At 54.0% G+C, this 22,890-nt stretch overlaps 1 protein-coding gene across 2 annotated transcripts in view; it reads right to left on the bottom strand.

The window, feature by feature from the left end:
* Window positions 1-22,890, bottom strand: part of Osbp2 (oxysterol binding protein 2) — a 152,940-nt gene that overhangs the window by 11,068 nt on the left and 118,982 nt on the right. For both annotated transcript variants that reach the window (XM_055624242.1, XM_055624243.1), the window contains 2 exons: window positions 14,048-14,304; window positions 159-351 (listed from right to left, as the gene is read on the bottom strand). In XM_055624242.1, coding sequence (XP_055480217.1) covers window positions 159-351; window positions 14,048-14,304 — 450 coding nt within the window. The remainder of the gene's footprint in view (window positions 1-158; window positions 352-14,047; window positions 14,305-22,890) is intronic.

Raw genomic sequence — 22,890 nt, 5'->3', positions numbered from 1 at the left:
GGCAATCTGCTCTCAGGGCAAGCCCACATGAGGTCACTTTAAGGGACAGGTTTATGGGGCCTGAGAGGTACAGTAGAAAGCAGAGCCAACTGGGAAGAGGTGCTGAGGGCTGTGCCAGGGTGTACCCACCCACCCAGCAGCCTTGCTTTCACACGCACCCTCGCTGAAGCTCTGGCTGGGGTCGGCCGGCCCCCCAGGGGTGTTGCAGAAGGCCCGCTCAAGGCTGTTGTGCTGTTTGGCCAGCTGCTCGATGGTTTCCTCCAGGTGGACACGCTGCTCCTGCTCATAATTCAGCGCGCGCTGCCATTTCCGGCTGTGAATTTCCGCTAGTTCCAGGAAGTCCCTGCAGGCCTGGGGAGGACCGGCAGCCATGTAAGCCTTAGACTGTGGCCTGGTCGGCCTGCCTCAGCCAGGCTCCTGTTTGGAGCATGCCCAAACTACAATACTGTCTTTCTGTATTGCTCAACACAGCTAGGGCCTCAGCTGTCTGCTAGAACATCCGTTCTGGGTGCTAGGTCCCCAGAGTGACCCAAGATAGCCTCAGTCTCTCCGACTATTCCCTGCTGGTCAAGGACAGCAAGCCACATACTTCCTGGCACAGAGGCTACTGTGTCTTGTTTGAGCTGAACTGACCCTAGCCGAACATGGTGGTACAGGCCTCAAACTCCATCCGCACAGGAGGCTGAAACAGGACTTTAAGTTCAAGGCTACGGAGTGAGTTCAGGGCCAGCTGGGTGGCTTAGTGAGACTCTGTCTCAAAATAAAAAGTAGAAAGAGGGCTAGTGGGAATGTAGCTTAGTGACAGGGGCTCTAGGTTCAATCTCCAGTGATACAGAAACATAGAAAAAAGGTGGCAGGGGGAGGGCCCCTAAGACTGGGACTTTCCAGCAAGTCTCTTTACATATACCTCTGCCTGTGTGTGTGTGTGTGTGTATGTGGTGAGGGTTGTTGAGACGGTCTCATTATGTAGCTAGGACTGGCCAGGAACTTGCCAGAACTGGCCAGAACTGGCCAACTCACGACCATCTTGTCTCTGCCTCCCGCATATACCGGGATGACAGGTGTGTGCCACTATGCTCTGCCATGACACCTTTTGTGCAGGCTTCATTTCTTGTGCTGTGATAAAATGCCTGACAAGAAACAACTGAGGGGAAAGGGGTTTCATTTTGCTTACAACTCCAGGTGCTATTATTCATCATAGCAGAGGGGTCATAGTGCTGGGGTCTCTTCAAGGTAGTAGTCATATCTCCACAGTCAAGAGCAGAAAGGAATAAATGCATGCATGGCTACTTGCTTGCTTGGCTCAGCTCCATTTCTCTACTCTCACATAGGTCAGGAATCCTTGCCTGGAGAATGGCGCTGCCCCCAGTGGGCTGGGAATTTCCCGTATCAGTTAAGACAGCCCCTCACAGACATGTCCATAGGCCAACCTAACATGGACCTTGAGAATCTCTTCTCAGCTCATTCCAGGTTGTGTCATGTTGACAAATTAACCATCTTATCAAGTTTTCTCAAGGTTGTGGCCTAGTATGTCATCAGATTTTTTTTTTTTTTTTTTTTTTTTACATCCACTACATTCTTACACAGTAGATTTAGGTCACCATGTCCTTGTCATTACACGGAGAGGAAAGCTCTGGCCCCAGCTGGACCACTGGACTTGCCCTTTCAGGACGCCCAGCAGAAGGGGCATGGCTCCTGGGCCCGCACAGGCTTGAGTGCTTTCAGTTGCCGCGTCCCCAGTACTGTTTCCCTCACCGTTCTTGTCCCACCCACCGGGCCACTGGGTACCCTGTGTGTCGCACTCTCTCCGTGGGACACGGGAACAATGCAGCGCCATTTCAAAGGCCTGTTGGGAGACGGGTGACATAGAACACTGAGGGTGCACTCTCCAGCTATGGTCTCGTAGGCCGCCATCTCCACCTGCCCAGGCACCAGTGCTCATGCCCTCAGTCCCTGGGCTCTTCAGACTGTTTCTCTAACTCAGCCCAGGAAATCACCCAGCTCCACTAAGGCCAGACCTGCTCAGCTGCTGGCCTCTGCAGCTGCATGTCACTGAGTTTGTTTCTGTTCATACTAACCCTCTTCCCATGGGATTCCTGAACGGCAGGGAGTGTCAGAGAAGGCGTGCCAGCCCAGTGAGTACTTAGCCAGGGCTCAAACTGATGGAAACAGGCGAGATCAGAGGTGTCCTGGGGGCTCCCTCTGGGCAGGAGGGATGGCCCTCCAAGGTGGGCAGACTCCCCACAGCTCCGCACCAGGTGGCATTTCTGTTTTCAGCTGTCTCAAACCCTCCATAGAGACAGCCTGAGCCTTGGCGGCCTTCCTGACTTCTTGATAGGGACCCAGCGTGGTGCTTGAGCTGGTTGCCATGTCAGTCCTTTAACAAGCACAGTTCTCAGACATCTCTTTCCCCATCTCCCTGCTAAGACCTATGATTGGGGGTGGGGGACAGGTAGGGCACTTCCCAACCATCTTGAAGAGTTCGAGGCTGACCTGGAGACACAGCATGAGTTACCCAAGGAACCCAGAAGAGCGGGGTGGAAAATGCCAGGAAACTGGAGGGATGGAGTTTGGCAAAGCCACTCAGCCCGTGTCCTCATCAGGAGGTTGGACAGCAATGTCCATAGAGCCTGTGCTCATGTGAACCTTGACAACAGAGTGGCAGCTGGACCAGTGGCTACACCAGGTGGTACTTCTTTGGTCATTCTGTCCCAGGATCAAGCAGCAGCAAAGGACGGGCAGAGTGTCCTTCTGGGTACCCTAGGGACATTCCAGACTCTCGGGAGCCCTGAGTGGGCAGAGTTACCCATCCTATTACAAAGTGACAGGGCTGAGGTAAGGACCCAGTGTTTGGGAGGAAAACACTCTCCTTCCCAGCGTGGTCTGGATGGGCTAACTCCCCACATTCTTCCTTGCTGCCCCTTGACTGAGGCTCCCAGAGGAGGCCCCACCCAGGTCAACAAGCAGGTTGGGATTTGGAATCTTTCCTCTCTATACAGCTGAGCACTTCCCACCAGGAGGCCCGTACAAGGTCCTCTTGACTTGGAGTGAATGTGCTGAGGCCTGTTGTGGCTGAGAGCTAAAGGATGCCACACACACATCATCATCATCATCATCATCATCATCATTTCCTAGGTTCTTCCTCATGTGTGGGAATCCTGTCAGCTCTGCAGAAGGCCTCTTGCTTCTTCTTGCTCATCCCTACTCCATGGTCTGTTCCATCACTTTCTCACACCCGCTAGGGCTCCGGAGTCATGTCAACAAGCATCAACATGGAGGAGCATTTGTTCTCTTCCTCACAGCTCATGAAATTTAAAACATGACCCATAGGGAGCCACAAGCCAAACACCATCAAATGGTAGCCCAAGGTCATGCTAACAAATCCCATAAACTGGCATCAGAGGCCACGTGGTGTGGGCTTCCTGGAAACGAAATCGAAAAGTATCTCCCCCCACGCATCCCCTGGGCTGCACTCCTCCGCAGTCCTCCTGTGCCTCACCATGTGGTCAGCCTTTCTGCCCGCCGCTGTGAGCTCCTACCCACTTGTTCCCGCAAGTTCCTGAACCCTTACTTGGCAAGCCTCCCTCAGCTCAGAGGTGTTCGGGGCGTGCAAGAGGGAGAACGTGGGCTTGGCCACAGACATGGGGAAGAGTGTGCGGGATGGGGTCTGAGTCTCTGCATGTCACCCGTGTGTCTTCCAAGCTACGGAGCTGGCGCTGCTAGCTCACGCTGACCCCACGCCTCTGACGGCATAGACCATGTGGGATCCGCTGGTCTTGCAAGGGTGGAATGGAGCCTGGGGAGATGCTCACTGACAAGGATGCTCTGGCCTCGGGGAGAGGGGCTGCATCAACAGGGCAGCAGTCGCTTGGAGATACCCTGGCTATATGTGACCTTTGTCTACCCGGAAGTTAGCACGGGGCCTGTGGGGGCAGTAGGGCGGGAGATGGGAAGTCAGACACCCCACAGGCAGCTGGGCCCCATCTGAACCACATGTGGCTGGAGTACCCGGGTGTGTGCAGATCCCAGAGTGTCACATTTGGCTCTGACCTGCTCTGCATCAAGGAGCTCAATGGCCGTTGTTTTCGCCCTGGTGGGGCTCCTCGCACAGATGGGCCGCCCTGGTTGGTTGTGAAGGTCACATGCCCATCTGCCCCTCCGGCCCCAACACACCTACCTGCTCTCCATCCCCAACTCCCAGGATCTTCTCTGCTGCCACTGGCCTTCTCCAGGCCTCATCCTGGCCACACCGTGGAGCCAGCCTGGCCCTGCTGCCCTGGAATGCTGAGCTGGGCAGTGCCCTGATGGATGTGCTCACTAAGCTGGATTAAGCCTGGGGCCCAGCAAGGGGGAGAAGTGAGGGAGCAAGGTGGGGGTGGGGTAGGAAAAGCCTGGCTGACCCTACCAAGGCCGGACAATTCCTGTGAGGTTCTGCCACAACTGTATCTAGGGCCAGGAAGTTCCTTCCCACCCAATCAGCAGGAGACATGCTGTCTCCCATCCACGTCCATGGGCTGCTCACATCCTGAACCCTTGGAGGCAAGGTGAATGGAGTCCACCTGGGAGCCAGAGACAATGCCCGGCTCCACACGGGCGCTGCCTGTCTTCCCGTCCTGTCCAGCCCCTCTGCCTCTGACAACTCAGCTTCCTGGTGGGATGAAGGGCCAGGGATGCCTACAGTCTATGGCTGTTGGGTCAACTGTCCCTTAGGATGGGGAGAGGGTTTCAATTCCCGGGCATTGCTCCTTCCTCCACTTCCCCAGGGTTGTGCAAACGTGGCAGGGAACATGGGTATGCAGGCTCTCTGCGGGGTAGGCATGGAGCCTACTGAAATCTCCCAGAGTGAAAAACCTCAAGATGGCCAGCCTCCCAAATGGGCCTGGCTCTGCTTGGCTCCAGGATGGAAAGTCCGGGCCTTGCTTTACCCATCTGGGGACTCTCCCTTCCTAGCAGGTGTCCATGGGATATACAGTTTCTGACCTGGAAACCTCTGCCCGTTGTACCCAGAAGAAGGACAAACTCTAATCGCTTTTTCTGCTTCTAATCCTAATCCCGCCGGTGACCTCACACAGGCAGAAGCAGCAGTCATGGGTTCAGCCTGCCCGGGCCCTCTGCCTGGCCTATGTGTGGCCTTGGGGCAGCCTCTCAGGCTCATGGAGGGTTTGCAGAGTGGATGCCAGGGTCCACTCTAAAACTCGGTCTCCATGGTTATCTCCCTTTTCGATGGTATGAGGAAGGTACCAGAGGACTACTGGAAGCTATGGTGGACAGCCACTGGGCTCACACAGGAGATGGAAATGTCCAGGGGGAGGGGCTACTCTTTGTGGCTGGTCTATCTTCAGCTACCAGCCCATACAATAGGAACCAACAACCCTGAGCAAGAGGAGAATGGGAAGAATAGCTATTTCAATTTGTGGCTAGGCTAGGACCTGCCTGGACCTGCCTGGGCCTGCCTGGACCTGCCCTGCATCCAATCTACAGAGGTACTTAAGTGTCTCAGCTTCTAGGTAGAATTCTCCCCAGGATTCTGGGTCGAGGCTGCCTGCTGACCATGCTGATCCCCCTGTGGTCCTGAGTTACCGGAGATACCCTGGCCTTTCAATGGCCAGGGAGCACCAAGGTGGTAAATGGGGAGGAAGTGGCAGAGACACAGCGTCTCTCTCATCACCCCAGCTTGGCCTGAGCCAGTAGGCACACTGGGACCAAGAGGGTCCTGCCCTCCCACTGAGGAGTAAGTAGCTCACTGGCCTATGCACACAAGAAGCCCTAGCTGAATGCACCCTCACAGGTGGGAGGGAGCCGTGCTGCCGCAGGCCCCATCTGCCACAACCGGAAGTTACTCTTTGGAAAATGCCTGGCCATCACAGGTGTCCAGAATCAAGAGTGGGGACCCCTGAAACTGTAATGGTAGTACTGGGGGGGGGGGTCAGTTCAGAGCCCCTGTGGCCTGATGAAGCCACTATGGTATCATAGTTCCTTCCTGGTCTCCTCCGGGTCAAAGCCTAGGGTAGTAAGGTCAGGCTACCCTGTTCTGGATGTCACCCTCCTTGTAACTCCTAGGTTCTAGACCTTCCCTGACATAGGTGGGCTCTCCTGGCTGTGACTCATGTTCAGGGTTGGGGAGGCAGCTCTGTGCTTCAATTAAAACTCCAAAATAGCCCTTCCATGTTCAAAATAGTTCACCCCTTGCAGGCAGGAACGCACACCATCTGTCTGCTGGTTTGCCGGCTGGTTTCAGACAATTCTGGAATTCTATTTTTAATCCACCTCCCCAGACCCTAAGTGAGCAAGCTGTCAGGAACAGAATTCTGGTCAGCTAGCAAGAGCCTGTTCCTTGGTCCCAGAAGAACCAGGGCAATACTGTATCTCATGGCCCATACGCTGCTGGACTGGCCCAAGGCGCCCATGGACCTCCTGGTTGGTGAGCCAAATGAGGCTTTGGGGACATCCCAGCCATTCCTAAGTGGCCCTTCTGTCACTTCTTTCTGTAATTGGTGCAAATAGAGACACCCTCCCCTTTGTTTTGTTTCTATGAAGTACTCAGGTGTGGACTGTATCTCCACATCTGCCTGCACCTACCCGCCTGCCCTAGTGTCTCCCCTTAACACCTCCTTTCTCCCCCTAATGTCCTGCCCTTGAAGCCTTCTCCAACTAGCTCATCCTTCCAGGCCAAGCCAATCAGGTGCCCCTATCCTGTGGGATCTCCTGTAGAGGAATTTAAACTCAGAACATGGCTGCTCTTCAGAACATGGCTGCTCTGGCAGGAGATCACATCCAAAGATCTTCTAGGTCTGAGTGATCTGGCTGGAATGCCGACATGCTGGGTGGTAGTGGCACATGCCTTTGACCCCAGGAGACAGAGCCAAGCAGAACTCTGAGTTCAAGGCCAGCCTGGTATAGAGCAAGTTTCAGGTAAAAAATAATAATAATAAAAATTTAAAAAAAATTAAAAAAAAACCCTTATGTCCAGGTGTGGTGGTGCTTACCTTTAATCCCAAACAATGAAGGTAAAGTTATTTGTAGAAGGAAGCGCCCATGTTTGAAAGTGATGTCTAATTGAGTGGCAGAATAAGTGACGAATCAGAAAAAGATCTGACAGAATAGAATATGCCCACCTCTCACAAGAAGAAAGGGGAAGGGAAAGCTACTTAAGGGAGCACCACAGAGAATGAGGGAGAGAGGAGGCAGTTTACAGAAAGAGGTTGAGCAGGGAACAAGCTAGACACAGATGAAGACAGAAGGCACCTGAGAATGAGAAGGAGCCAGAAGATTAGAACATATTGACAAAGTTAGTATGAGGCCAAGTGAGCAATTCAGTCAGAAGCTCAGAGAAGCCAGTTTGAAATCATTCAGCTTGGAGAGGAGTTTGAGCCAAAAGAGCTGAGTTGAATCAGCCAGCCAGAGCCCAGAAAGAAGTGAAAAAGAAGGGATGAGCTTACTCAGTGGCTGAAAACATTTTAGATTGTAAAGAGGCTAGTAGCTTCCAGGACTAGGCCTACCTTAGCAGACAGAGACAGTAAAGCCTCTGAGACAATTACATCAGGTGAATAACTTACTTTTACACTCTTTACAACATCATTGAGTCAAGATTTTCCAGGTTCCCCTGCCCCCCATCCCTCCTTCCAGCTCTTCTGGAGGGGCCTTGGTTTGCCTCGTGAGATGCTTCCTTGGTAAACTCAGGGACCAGCACCCAAGGTTAGTCTGACCTCCTTGCTCCCTACCCTCCGCTGTGCACTTGGGCGATTTCTGGTCCTTTATGGGGCTTCTCCTTGAGTCAGCTCTGCCCACTTTTTGTCTGCACAAGCCCTGTTCTGGGAAAGATTATGGGACATCCCTCGGAACTGGGGTGAGGCTAGGTGTCAGGCTGTGAAAGTTCTCGTTCTCCTGGCTCGGGCCTGTACCCTGAAGGACATTTTCATAGCCTTTATTCCCACTCACGAGGCACCTCTGCCACCTCGGTCTTCAGCTCACAGCTGGCCTCACTGCTAGCCCACTCTCCAAGCAGGGACATTCAAATGGAAGCCAGGTTATTTTGCTCATTCTGAGAGGAAGACAAAGGCAAAATGGCCACTCTGGGCACCCAACTAATATGGATGGTGACGACGGCTTCACATTTTGTGGGGAACAAAGTCTTGGGGAAAACAGGGAGGACTTTTGCTGTCACCCAGCAAGCAGGTACCATAGGCCTGTTCTTCAGACTTGGCATCTAGCTTCATCACAGAGCTAAGCTTATCGGAGGAGGGTGGGGAGGGAAATGAAGGAGCCTGACAGCTTTCTTTCCTCACCTTCATAGGACCCAGCACTAAAAGTGTGAGCTTGCAGCACACTCAGATTCAGCCCTTTACCTGCAACCTGAAAGGGGCAGACTCATGCTACACTGCTAGGTGTGGCCTGGTTCCCAGGATTGGAGTGTGAGGGCAACGAGGACATGGCCCTGTCCTGAGCTTGGCGTAGCACCTCTCCATGGTGCACAGAGGTCCGAGGCTCTTCCACAACCCCCCGGCTAATCTACTAGTGCTGTGAGATTCGCCCGTAAGAGGCAGGCCAATTCACAGTTACCCAGGCAATCATTCAAGCAGGAGTTGCTGGGTTGGCTTTTATCAGCCAAAAAATTATCACTAGGAAATTCTGCCACACACGGAGCAGCTCATTCATTTGCTCCCCCTTCCTTTCACAATTCTCTCTTGGTCAGCCTCTCCTCTCTCTCCTCCTCTCTTCCTCTCTCTCTCTCATTTGCTGAAGTCCTATGTGCTGGCCCTGTACCAGGCACAGAGGTTACAGGACCATGGGGTCCTGCCCTTGCAGGGCGTATGGGCTGCCAAGTGCTGCCACAAGCAGCTTATGAAGTGCTGGGGCCCATGGATGCTGGTGATGCTGATGGAAGGGCTGCAGGACGGGAAGCACGGGGAGCTTGTCCTGCCCTCCCATTTCCAGCCAATGGGAGCGATGGGCCGGTTTCCTTCCCTAAGGAAGCAGGCTGTGGCTGCCCTGGAATCAGAAAGGCTGGGGCTCACCTCAGCAGTATGACCCTGAGCCTTTCTTCATCCTGCCAGGGCACGGTGCAGCCATCACCTCTGCCTTCTGCTCTTTGGGAATAGAGGTGTCCACGACTGGCACCTATGAGTCATTCTCCCATGAGGGGTGGCTGGCTGGGCCTGGACTGACTTCTGGAACTCTCTTTCCACTGGCCCCTCAGATAGGACAGTTCACCCCACCCCACCCCAACTTGAAGGTCCACCACTAAGTCAGGTATGACAACCTATCTCTAGGAGGCTGCTCGGCTGTGAGCGCCAGGGACAGGAAGGGCCTTGCCTGTTTCCTGCCGCCAACACAAGCCTGGTGAGGGCTCCTCAAGGTCTCGGTTATATGCCCATTGGGCAGGGCCTCCCTACCTATACAGCCACATGGCTACAGCGGCACTGCAGGTGAGGAGGGTTCATAGCACCAGCGATGTCATTTGGTGTCCTCAGATGCAGGAGGAGGCAAACTGGGCGGGGTGCTGTTCTGCTCTCTGGGTGGGCATAGGGGCCTGCACAAGAGCCACAGGGCCTGCACTCCTGGGCGCTGTCAAAGGGACCTCCCTCACTTGTCCCACTGGTAGTTTGGAACCAAAAAGCCTATCATCTGGCCCCCTGGATGATAGGAATGAAAGGACCTTCCTTCTAGGGGCCAAATAATGCCCAGATTTGCCAACATCTTTCGGGATGTGGCAGGCTTGACCTAGAAGAGAAGCTGCTGCTGGCCTCCTGGCCTCAGGTTAGGGGGTGGGAGGGTTCCTGGCAGGGTTTGTTGGGCCAACTGGCTCTCATTTTTTGTTCTCTTAGGACCCAGGCATATCAGGACTGGTGTGGAAGGCTCAGACAGTTGCAGGGCCAGGGCTGGGGTAGGGTGGGGAGAATCTCCCCTGTTCAAAGGGTCAGCACAAAGAGAGTTCCAGATGGGCGTGGGCTGCTGCAAGCTTCAGCAGTCAGGGCAGGGTGGCGAGTGAAGGTGCAGCCACAGGGGGCCAAACGCCTTCCTATAGCTCCATTTGAGACATGGGCGAAGGGTTGTTTTGTTCCTTCTGCGAACAGCTGGGGTGATTTCCATCCCTGAGTCCCCAGCCTTCCAGGAGAGTCTGCGTAGGACTTCAGCCATAGTTATCTGAGGCTGCGTGCTACCTGAGGCTGAGGCAACCCCGGGTGTTTTCTGCTCCTGCTCTCGAAGCACGTGCTCACCATGCTAGCATCGGTGTGCAAAGCAAGACTCAGAAAAGCTGTCAGAGCTTCTGGGTCACAAGCCAGAAGTGCAGGACGGCCCCTGCAGGAATGATGCCCCTTGAGGGTTTGACCCCTGGGGTGTGCAGAGGCCTCCTCCTGCCTGGCTTACCCTGAAGCCATGGAGGCCTCCCTCTTCTCAGGGCCTCTCTAAGTCTTTGGTGAAGTGGAAGTGTCTGGTTTCTTTGAAGACTCAGTTGAGTCCTGTGATGTTTTGCTAGAGGCTGGCTTGTGAAAGGGCACGTCATGTTTTGTGGTGCGCTCTCTCACGTGAGGGGCATGACTTTGGCCAACTGAGAACATCTGTGGGTGGACTCTGAGAAGAGGACATATATAGAATCCCACGGACAGTGAGACATCACTTTTTGGATCGACATTGCTGTGTTGATCTTCCGGCTTTGACACTTGACTTCACAGAGAGAAGCATTCCAGAGAACTGCTCAGGGCAATGCAACTGAGCCTTGCAGTTTCGCTGACTTGTCCCGATCTTGTGAATTGTACTGATTCCTGTTGCTGCTTGGTGTTGGCCTTCAGACTGGACTGCTGGACAACGAAGAGTGGACTCATCCCAAAGAACTTCTTCTAAAAAGGTCTACAGCACCTTTTACCTAATAACCTTCTTTCACCCCTGCCCCTGGTCTGTGGTTGGAAGGGAGGTAGAAGCATTTAGAAACTCTAAATAAAGTAAGCTTGGTTAAAAAAAAAAAACAAAAAACTAAGCTTACAACCTTGGCATGTTGGTATGTTGCTGGGAACAGAACTGGGGCCATGTACATGCTAATCTACCATGACGCCACATTCCCGGCCCCAAACACCTCCAGGACATGCTCACCTTTATGAGGCCTCTCTTAACTATGGCTGGAGTCCTACTCAGAATGAAAGCCAAACCCTGGCCAGGGGTGACCCCTCCTGTCTCAGGACCCCCCAGGCAAGCTTGCCTATGCCCCCCCCCAGCACCCATCGAGGGTTTGGATACTTGGTCTGACAGCCATGCAAACACCCCTGCTAGGACAAACCCTATCCTGCCAGGTCAGGAGTGGTGGTCATGAAGCTTGCTGAAAACAAGCTGGTCCTCTGGGTTAGCCTGCCCCTCGCCCTGTTCCCAGTGGGATGCCCTAGGTCAGCTCACACCAGCTACTCCATGGCACAGCTCCCACCACTTGAGGCAGACTGTCCCAAGAGTCCTTGCAGGCTGGAACTGGAAACTGGCCCCATAACCAAGCCCTCCCCGGGGGTGGTGGGGGTGGTGGTGGTGCCGTAAAGCACATCTTTACGAACTTAGCCTAGGAGCTGTTTTATGGCTTTGTAAACACTGATGAGACTCTGGTGCCAGATAACAGACTTCACTAGCCGACGGCCAACTGCACGAGTCACCAAACCTCCCCAGGCCCAGGAAGCTTCCATCTAGGTGGGAGGCAGGGCAGGCAGGGGTGGCGCCCAGATAGATGGGATGGGGGCAGGGGCAGGGGCACACACGCGTGCGCACACACACACACACACACGCACACGGCATTACAGTGTTAACTACTCAGCATCTGGTGGGTCACTGACCAGTGTCCATATAGGTTATGAGCTAGAAAGAAGATGGTGAGCGGAGGCAGCCTGGTGGTGGGAACCAGCCCGGGGCAGCCAGATCACTGTAGGTCCACAGCCCTCACTGTGCTTGTCACTGGCTGCAGGCCACAGCCCTGAGCACAGTGGGGTCCGGGAGCAGACGCTGGCACACACATGTGGACCACACGTTGCTAAGGTGTCTGGACAAGGGTGCTCCTTTCAGCCTTGGGCTCCAGGCCACGCCTGAGCAGAGCGGAGCAGCTATGAGTGGCGAGTGGGTGGGTGCCCCTCGGCCATGCTGCTGACAGACTGAGGAAGCAGCCTGGTAGGATTTGGACCTGCCACAACCTCTGAGCGGCAGGGCCTGCTCCCCAAGCTGGGGCCACTCTGGGCACTGGTGTTGCCCGGGCTGTATCTGGAGACCCCTGACATTCTTTGTAGCAGTCTCCATTTCTGGAAACTGCTCCTGCCTCAGTTCCCATGTCAGGTGGGCTCTTTAAGGCTGGTGCCTCTGGCTTAGATGTGCTCCTCCAGGGAGTCAGGGGGATGAGGCTGTGGCTGTCAGACCTGGGCGTGGAGGGTGGAGGTCTGGGGAACACTGAGCAGGCAGACTGAAGAAAAGCATGGAAGTATGCTCAAATGCTCTATTCCTACCTCCACGGGAAACTTTCCCAGCTCCTACGCCCAGCAACATGGATCCCAGGGTCTAAGAAGGCTGACGGACTCCCACAGCTGAGGGTCTCAGCTTGTGGACTTTGGTCACTTGTTCTATGATCGCGCTGGCCTAAACCTCAGCAGGCTCACCTCCACTACCCCTTCTCACTACGGAAGCCCTACCTCCCCCCGAATCTCCTGTCCCCATCTTTTGGGGTATACACAGGGAGGGAACAGGAGCAGCTGCAAGGGCCAGGGTCACAGCAGTGTCCCCATTATGTAGGCTAAGCAGCCCACTGAACTGGCTTCTCAACTTTGGGCCTTGGCTTTCTCCACTCATGCAGGCTTTGACCAGATTTCGCAGCAACTCCTTTATATCAGCTGCCATGGCTCACGCCTCAGTACTACAGAAGGCCAAGGTAAAAGGACTGCACTGAACGTGAGGCCAGCCTTGGCTACAGTGAGTTCCACTGTATCCTGGCTAGTCTCCCATCAACTTGACACAAGCTACAAAGGAGGAAACCTCGGTTGAGAAACGCCCTCCTAAGACATGGCTGCAGGAACACGGCTTTATCCCAGCACTCAGGAAGCGGAGGCAGGCGGATTTCTGAGTTTGAGTGAGTTTCAGGACAGGCAGAGCTACATAGAGAAATCCTGTCTCAAAAACAAATGAAACAAACAAACAAACAAAAAAAAAAAAAGTGGGGGGAAAGAGAGAAAGATCTGGCTGCAATGCACTTTCTCAGTGTGTGATGGGGGCATGGCCCATTGTGGGTGGTGTCACCCCCGGGCTCATATCCCTGGGTTCTATAAGCAAGCATGTTGAGGGAGCCACGGGCAGCAAGCCAGTAAGCAGCCTCTCCATGGCTCGGCATCAGCTCCTGCCTCCAGGTTCCTGCCCTGTTTGAGTTTCAGCCCTGACTTCCTTCGATGATGAACTTTGATGTGGAAGTGTAAGCTGGATAAACCCTTTCCCTCCCAACTTGTTTTTTGGTCACGGTGCTTCACTGTAGCAATAGAAACCCTGACTAAGACCCTGGGCTGGACCCTGCTTCCGCCGGTTTTGGTGAGATGGCACAGCTAGTAAAGGAACTTGACGCTCACTAAGCTGGCTACTACCTGGAATCTACATAGCGGAAGAAGAGAACAGTTCATAAGTTGTCCTTTAACCTCATAAGCATGGCTGTGCACATGTGCATGTATGTGTACACACACAGAATGAATGAATGGATGGATGAATGAATGAATGAATGAATGAATGAATGAACGAATGAATGTTTGTCCTTGTGTGGAGGATTATAGCTTAACGGAGGAGCACTTGCCTAGCATGCATGAGGCTCTAGGTTCTGTCTTCAGCTTCACCATAGACAGACAGACAGATAGATATAGATAGATAGATATCTTCGGAAGTTAATGGGTAAAGGGAGGAGAATAAAAAGAATGCCGGCGCCTGTGGGATGGTGTTGGCTTTGGAAAGTAACTTGGAGCCACAGAGAGCAGAGCCCTGTCAGGCGCCCACCTCCGTGCACGCGGGCGCCTGCTGATGCCTACAGCAGGCATCGGCCGGTGGTAGGAGCACTTACATTGATCATAGCATTTGACGTGATGCGGAAGAGGGTGGCCCGCTCATTCACAGCCTTCAGCTTCTCCCCGTTCTCGGACGGGATCTTGAGGCTGTCCAGCTCATTCAGGGAGCGCTGGAGTGCGGCACCGTGCTTGGCAATGAGGTCATTGCACGTGCTGAGGTCATCTAACTTCAGTGAGAGGTTCTTAAGGGTGTGCTGGAGCTCACTCTTGTCAGCTGGGGCAGCAGGCTCTTCGTCGTCGTCCCCAGAATCATCTGAAGAGAGAAACAGAGTCGCTGTAACCAACCAAGCAAGTCGCTGCAGTCTGGGCTGCAGATGGCAGAGCGCCACGTTGGAATGGGCTGTGCCCTAGACAGTGTCCGGCAACGCTTCTAGCCAAGGCTGCTAACCTTAGCCTGGCAAGCACACGTACAGCTGAGTGAACGGGAGTGTGAGGGAAAGGGTCTAGCCGAAATGGCACCAGCAGAGTGGGGCGGGGTGCTGTGGAGGGGCCAGACTCCAGGTACCTGTCTGCACATAGGGTACCAGCTCTATCAGGTCACAGCCTGAGGTCACTGTGGGCCGCTCTGGGTGAAGCACAGCTTCCCGAGAAGACAGCAAACCTCCCAGGACAATCCACTGCTTCTGGCTAACTCCATGCCATTCCCAGCCTAGCCAACTGCCCCCTGCTCCCTGAAAACACTTGGGCGCCCACCCCCACTTGGGACCTCTCTTCCCATCACAGGCATCCCTGATGCCAGGAACTTTATACCTCCCTCCTCCTCCTTCAAGGCCTCACCCCACTTACCCTCTGATGACCAATCTAACACCATTCCCGCTCCAAAGACGGCCTGGAGACCCCCGTGCCACAGTTAAGGCCACCATACCTATACCCGGGACCCTCCTCCTGGCAGCTCTCCCCATCCTCCCTGTACAACATGGCCACCCATGGGAAGCCTGGGTGGGAGGACACCACGGCACGGACAGTGCAGCTGACAGTAAGGCTGACAAGCTCACCCTCTCCTGTCAACTGGGGCACCGGTGCGAGGGCCTGTTCCCTCCCACAGCTCGGAGTGGACCACGAGGCCTCCTTTGTTCCCGTCTTGCTGACCTGACCTGTGTCTTCAAGGGTCTCCCTGGGCAGCTGGCCACCCTGCTGCTGCTTTAATGTTGGCACTCGATAGCCAAGAGGCTGCCCCAGCTTGTGATTTTCCCGCTGCCTGTCTGCTGAAGTTTTCTAAAATGCCTTGTTTTAGAAATAATCGGCAAAGACTTTTCCTAGATGAAGAAAATATGCAACCCAAGATATAAAATTAAAAGTAAGGGGGGAAGTAAACGCGTATTTTGAGAGAGATTTCTTCCCACAGCAGGCACAGGCAAGGTTTGTGTGGGTGGATATAAGTTGGTCACTGTTCTGAGTGCGTCTTAAGCTCACAGCAGCGCCAGGCTGGCTGGCTGCACAGGGCCTGAGCAACGGGGAAGCGCCTACCGTATGTCCTGTCCCTGCCAGGTATGGAGGCCTTGGGCCAATGTCCGAGCCCCTCCCCCCACTAGCCAGAGCAACTGCAGCCCAGAATGATCTGGTGTTGGAGGCCACAGGAGTCACTGACAGGTGCTCTGGGCCTTCCTGGAAAGGCAGGTAGACAGCAGAGATTCCTCACTTCCTGCAGGAGGAAGGCGGAGGTTCCCAGGATGCCAAGCTATGGGCTGCTCAGGGCTTAGTGCTCAGTGGGCAGAGCAGGCGCCTGACTCCAGCTCTGAGTACAGCTGTGTACCTGGCTGCTCAGGGTGTCAAGCCCCAGCTTCAGCCACTAAACAGCATGACCCAGAAATGGGAGTTTGGGGACAGAAAAGGTCCTGAAACCGACAGGGTCACTCCAGGCATATTCTTAGTGGAATCTAAGAGGCACCCACCTGTGTTTATAGTGACAACATTCACAATAGCCAAGATAGAGAAAGTATAAATTCCACTTGAGATGAATGACAGAGACACACCATCAGTCACACTGTCTGCGGAGAAACAGATGGAACGGCAGGTCATCGTGTTAAGTAAAACAAGGGGCAGGCTCAGGTAAGCATCGCTTTGTCTCTCCAGAGTGCATGAGAAGAGGGGAACTACTTAGGGAGAAAAAAGAAACTAGCGGGAGGTAGAAGAAAGGGTAACGTGCTTTTTGAATAGTAGCAAAGCACACAATACAAGAGTGTGAAACGACTAATGAAACCTAGTATTATATATGCTTAAAAAAACACTTTTGGGCCACCAGGCAAGAGGATCCGAGAATATTCAGATCTGTCTGCGCCAGTCTTGGTGCTGAGGACTTCCTGGCACTGAAGCACCTGCCACCTTCCTGGGCAAACAACCAGAACGCCTATCCAACGGCTGGGGCCAACAGCTGGAGCGCCAACAAGGAGGGTCCAGCTGGGGCTCGCTGGCTGCCGGCCCACCTTAGCATGACCCCTCGTCTCATGCTCAAGCAGCTGGAGCACCCTCCCCTGTGGCGGGATTTATGCCTTGAAGATCCTAAAGGTTTTATGATCTATTCCCAAACTCTACTTGAGATAAAACTCAGGGGCAAGGAAGACCTGAGAAGAGCAATATCCAATCATTAAAAAATAAATAAATAAAATAAAATCAATGACTCATCAATACAGATCGTGCTAGGCCTTCCACAGACATTAAAAGAAAATTTGCAACTATATTAATACAGGAAAAGCAGCAACTGAGACCTAGGGCCAATCAAAAGTAGGCTCCTTTGAGGGTCTGGGGTCACGCAGCAGCCCTCCCAGCTGCTGGGGAGAGACTGCATTTGCTCAGAGGCTGGATGAGGCAAAGGGAGGTGGCTAGACTTTTGGGCTAATGATCATCTCTGGGGCAGGGCCACCTGGCCAGCCTCAGGTGGTCTAAAACAATGGGGCCTTTGTTCTTGGCTCCTGTTTTATTCAGCTGCTTTTATGGCCCTGTCTCCATCCTTGCAGGTCTGGGAAGGACCTATGTCAGGTGACTCACAGCTGGCAGGATTTGTAGCACTAGAGGCCTGGAAACAATCCTTTTCTATTTCCTTCTAGCAAGCTCTAGTCCTTTCAGGAGGCAGTGGAAGCAGGAGGTCCACCTGAACACTCAGGACATGGTGCACGACAGAGCCCCATCCCAGTCATATGTTTTAGAATGAACCAGTAGGTGGCTGGCAAGACCTGGTGGGCCAGGCCAGGAATGGCAAGCTGGGAAGGCGGCACTGTGCCGGGGGTCTGGTCTGAGCTCAGCTTTCACCCTGTCATCTACGATATTGCTCAGACCCTTCCCAAGACACCTACAATGGGCTTGTGCTCAAAGTCAGGCAAGCTGCCACAACTTTTCTTCGTCACATAAATAAACCCCAACAAAGAGCTGAGTGGCTTGGGTCACTGTACTCCTCCCTGGGGAGGAGGATGATATCTCCCGCTTCTCGGGCTACCTCTATTATCTGTGATGTAAAAATCATTTTGATCTCTGTTTGAACACCCTGCAGCGCCTGCAGGAAGATGGATGGACTCTGGTCCTCGGATGAGGGACTGCTTTTTAATAGTGAAGAAGCCTATGGAAACAAGTGTGGCCCCGTCACAGAGCTGACAGAGTGGAACTGGGGGCTCTCCTGGAGTTCCTGGCATGGCTCCCGCCCCCACAGCCTCCTTCACTGTTTCCTCCCATCTCCATCATTGTTGAGTGGAAACAAGAGTAGCATCTGGGAGCAAGGGCCTTCCCACTGAATCCTGAGCTTCTGGGTCACACTGTCAAGGGGCAGCCTGGCACATGGCCTCCCCTGAGAGCATGAACAAGTCAGCGAGGCCCAGTTCATCCAGGCTCACACTTGTTTTCAGACGGTACACTGAAGCCTAGAAGGAGGCCCTGACTGACGACAGGTGTCTCCGTGGCTGTCACCAGTCTGTACTAAATCCTTGTTCCGCCCAGGTGAGCAAGATGGTTTTTTGGGGACCCTGGGTGGCTCATCCTTATATTTAATAGGTTCCCCAGAAGCAAGTGGAGAAGGGTCAGCAGAGGTCACTCAGTCACTGCTTCTCACTCACTGCTCTGTGTCTGCTCTCTAGAGCCCCCAGGTGGTGAGCGCTGGGCTCTGTGATGGACCCAGCTGCTGCTGGCCATGGGGAGCACTGTGTGGGGGGAGAGGGGAACTGGAGGGGGCTCAGGGTGCTAGGCAGGGATGCTGTGCCTCATTTTTTCTCACAGCTGAGGCCTCCTGAGAGTGCAAAATGAAGGGATGCGGGGGTGGGGGTGGGGTGGACAAGGAGAGTCTTTGCAGGGCAGCAGCTGGGAGGGAGGGGCCGGTCAGAGGAATCCAGAGTACATACAACACCCCGCTCTGCTGGGGAGAGGTGGGCGTCAGCTCCTTCTCCATGCCCAGCCTGTGCCTAAACCCTCGGATGGGTCAAGGCAGGCCTCTCTTCTGGGAGTGCACTACTTCCTGCCCTCCTCCACAGAGCCTGGGCAGCTGCTTTGCCGTATTTGGGGCACCACCTGGCTCTGCATACAGCTGGCCCTTCACACAACTGGCCTGGCAGAGACACACCTAGTCGCCACAAGATGAGGGAGTGACTTCCAGTCAGGGAGCCTGCGCGGTAAGCCCCTTCTCCCAGGACTTCTGTGAGTCTATTCCTGCCTTATGACCCTGCAAGATTTCATTTCCCACCCCAGACACCCACCTGGCCCAGCAGAGGGGAGAGCTAGGCTCTCTAGCCTGGAGGCATCTTCTGTCCTCGCCATCCTCACCTACGGAGGAAGCTGGCCCCTGAACAGAAGGGCGCTGAGCAGATCAGGGTGGGAGCCCCCTCCCCCTCTGCCCAATGGGATCCAGAGAACCAAAGGCAAAAAAATGAAGCCCTTGGGGTGCCAGCGTGCGCGCGCGCGCGCGCACACACACACACACACACACACACACACACACACACTTGCACACAGGCCTGCACGCACGCACTCACACACAGGCACGTTATCACTCACACACATGATAGATATCAGGGTACAGGGAGATCTTACTTTCTTCCCCCAACACATCCTAAGGCTTTGGCAGGCCTCCCACGGCCTGCCTGATGCTTACGCTGTGCTGGACCAGCATGCTCCTAATGTTCAGATCAAACACTCACTGAGAAGTGACCAGCCAGGGACCCAGTGTGGCTCAGCTACCTTCAAGGCACATTAGTTCTTGCAGCATGGCCACACGAACAGAGAAGGTGAAGCCAGCATTCCTCCCCACCGCCAACTCCGGGCCAAAGGAGGCTTCATGCCTTCCAGGGCAAATTGCTTCTCTCTGATTGCAGGGAGCTGGGCCTGAGACACCGTGAGCATCCCTCTGCTGGTGGTGTCCCAAGGCCGCCTGGGCTAACGACTAAGGCACATAACAGTTCCAGACTGTGGAGCACCGGGAGCAAAATTACCCCAGCCTCTAGGTCAGGCTCAGGGCCAGGAATGAAGCCCAGGTGGCTGTTAGCTGGTACAACCACGTGGAATAAATGACGACTAGAGACCGGTCCCTGCCTGATCAGGCCTGATCTCTAGGAGAGCACGGATCTTAAAATACCCATCAGGGTCACTGGGAACAATGAATTCCATTTGTTAAAAGGAAGTAAACTACGAGAGTCTGGCAACCAATGTTGCTACCAAGCAGCATTCACAACGCGGTGCCCACTCACAGACAGCAGTGGCTGTCCTGGGCCATTCCTCAATGCCACCCCAAGCTGATGCCCTTTCTGGAACTTCCGAATGCGACTTCTTGGCGAGGACACGTAGATAGAGTTAGTCAAGATGAAGCCATGCTGGAACATGCTGGCTCCAACATGGCGGCTGTCCTCATAAGAACCCTAGCTAATAGGCACTGACAGGGCCATGACCCTAGCACCTGCAAGGCTGAGGCAGGAGGGTGGTAAGCTGGTGAGGCCAGCCTTCACTACATAGAGAGACTGTATGTGTCTGTCTCCTCTCTCTCTCATACACACACACACAGACACATAGGCACAGAGATATACATCCACACAGAGACACATACACATATACACTCTCATACACACAGACACACACAGAAATAGACATACACAGACATACATACACATACAGACACAAAGACATACATAGACACACATACACATAGACACACACATGTAGACATACATACAGAGACACATACACGTAGATACACACACAAAGATATACATACATGGAGATACACACAGACACACAGGTTCACACACACACACACATAGAGGAGGAGGAAGAATAAAGACAGATGTAGGGCACAGGCTGAAACTGGAGCAAAGGCACCGAGGATCACCAGCAAACCAGGGACACCGAGAAAGAGATGAACAGACTCTTGGGGCTTCAGAGGGGACTGGCCCCATTAACACCTTGATCCTGACCTTGTAGCCTCTGGAACTTAGAAGATAAATGCCAGTTGCCTTGATCCACCGATGTGTGGTCACTGGTCACGCACAGCAGCACCAGGAAACTAAACCAGTGGCTTACAACGGCACAATATCACCTCACAGATCTCAAAGTTTCTATAATCGGGGGCGGTAGAGCTGTGCCCCCTCCGGGGGATACATGGAGGAGCCCTTCCTCAGGGCTGGTGAGTAGTTTTCGTTCTCTTGTTCCTCCCTCCCTAAGAATCTCTGAGATGATGCCGGGGCCCCCGCCGTGATCTCCATCTCAAGCCCTGTAACATAACCACACCTGCCCAGTCCCTTTGGCAGGGAAGGCAACAGACTCGCAGGTTCTGGGAATTAGGACATGGCATTTCAGAGCCATTTTTAGACAACCAGCTGGGAACGCTGCGGCTAACACCTGTCATGGTCTTCCTCTCTGGCTGCCCGCTGGGGTTTGGCTCACTGACTCAGGCGGTGATCTCTGGGTGATTTAGCTCATCACTGAGACTTCTTCCTGGGCACAGGGACTTCTGGTCTCCCTGAAAAGCTAGACACAGGTGCCACGCTGGCTAGTACCTCTGTAAGAAAATGGCAGCCTGGTGGAGGGAGGCACCTGGTGGTCCTGCATCTACTTTCACAGTCCGCATGAATAGCCATATTGGCTTAGAGTCCACATATGACAGAAAACACTCAAGATTTGCTGACATTTCTTTTACCGCTATGATCAGAGGTTCCGTACATGCTCCTGTGGATGATTTAATTTTGTTTCCGATGGCGAAATAAGATTGTGAACACCACCACATTTTGGCCTGCTGATTCTGTGGCGTGGCTGCCGTGAACCCAGATGTCAAGATGAGGATCTCTTACTAACTTGCCTTCCATCCTCACTTGGGGCCACACACGCACCGTAAGATGATAAGGAGTTTGAGTATGTGTGCTGCCGAGGGAAGGCGCCCTGGGGATGTGAATGTCTCCTCTGGGGAAGAAGTACCCGGTGATGGCAGCACAGAGCGGCCATGTAGTGTATACTGGGCCCTGAGGCCCTGGCCCACGAGCGCTCCATTCCCATCATCGACACAGCTCGCATTTGCTCAGCACTGCGTGCGGTTTACTCCTTATCAGAGGTCAGGCCGCAGGGAGCCCCTGCTCCCTGTGCCCAGCTCCCCACTGAGGTGGGAGTATGGCTGAGGAGGCCCTGCTGCATGTGCCACCAGGGCCAGAACCCTCTTTCCTAAGGAGGCTCCCAAGAAGGACAGGTTGCTATGGCAACTGTGGTGCCAGGTGAACTATTTTTAGAAGGAGAGCTTGCTTTCATCTTTGGAAAATGGCTATTGGTGGGGAATCCCTGAATGTATGGGGTGTGTGTGTGTGTGGGGGGGGTGGTTAGCTTTTAAACTAAGAAGGAGCAAAACTCCAAGGTGGCTTCAGTGTGGGGAGGGAGGTGACATGTAAAGGTCCCCCAGCCCCTGCACCATTGCTTGCTTTTCTGGGGGATTCTGGTTCTGCCATCATGGTCCCATAGGTCCTTGGGGTCAAGGCACAGGATGACCAGTGGGGAGCCCAGCACAGGGGTGAGGCCGGCCAGTGTCCCCAGAGCAGTGACAGAGACGAAAGCAGTGAGAAGCCTAGAGAGGGAGCCACTGAGGGCTCCAGGGGAGTGAGTGGACCCTCAAAGGCATGGCCTGACCCTCCTGGGTGCGCCATCATAAGGGCTCTAGTTCTGTGGGGCACCCTGCAACTGCAACAGCGATGAGCCACCCTGTGGCAAACCGGATGAAGCCTCGCCCTCTGAGGAGACAAGAGCCTGAGGCTCTGAGAAGACGGGCCACCCAGACGCCAGAAAACGCGACAGGATCTAATCTGATGGAAAATCAGATGATGATAAATAATGAATTGTGCAACCCTGGTAGACGGAAATACCAGCCAGGGCTCCGGTGTGCTCTCCATCTTCCCGGCCTGGCCGGGGGCCCATCCCGTGCCCTCGCCCACTTAAGACAGGAGAGTGCACAGAGAAAGGTGGCGCACGTTCTCCAGGATAAGGGGAGGGGAGGTGCTGTCTCTTGCCTCACCAGACCTGCTAGTACCAAAGCTGCCAGGGAGCCTCTCATCTTCTAGCTAGGAAATGCTCAACCACGGAGCATGTACCCTGGAGGACAAAGAAACTTCCTCCTCAGATGGCCTGGAGGCACAGGCCTATAATCCTAGCTACTCAAGAGGCTGACGCAGGGGGATTGAAAGTTCAAAGCCTGCCTGGACAACTTAGTGAGACCCTGACTCAAAACAAAACAAAACAAAACAAAACAAAATCTGGGCCTTTATGGTAGAGTGCTTGTTCAATCCCCAATACCACACACACACACACACACACACACACACACACACACACACACACGGCAAACAAACAAACCTGTACCACAGCAGGTATGTACATCCTCAGGCACCTGCCAGTTGGT

This window comes from Psammomys obesus, unplaced genomic scaffold (assembly GCF_907164565.1).
Source record: "Psammomys obesus unplaced genomic scaffold, mPsaObe1.curated_primary_1811, whole genome shotgun sequence".
NCBI lineage: Eukaryota > Metazoa > Chordata > Mammalia > Rodentia > Muridae > Psammomys > Psammomys obesus.
This window is presented reverse-complemented; position numbering and strand designations above follow the sequence as displayed.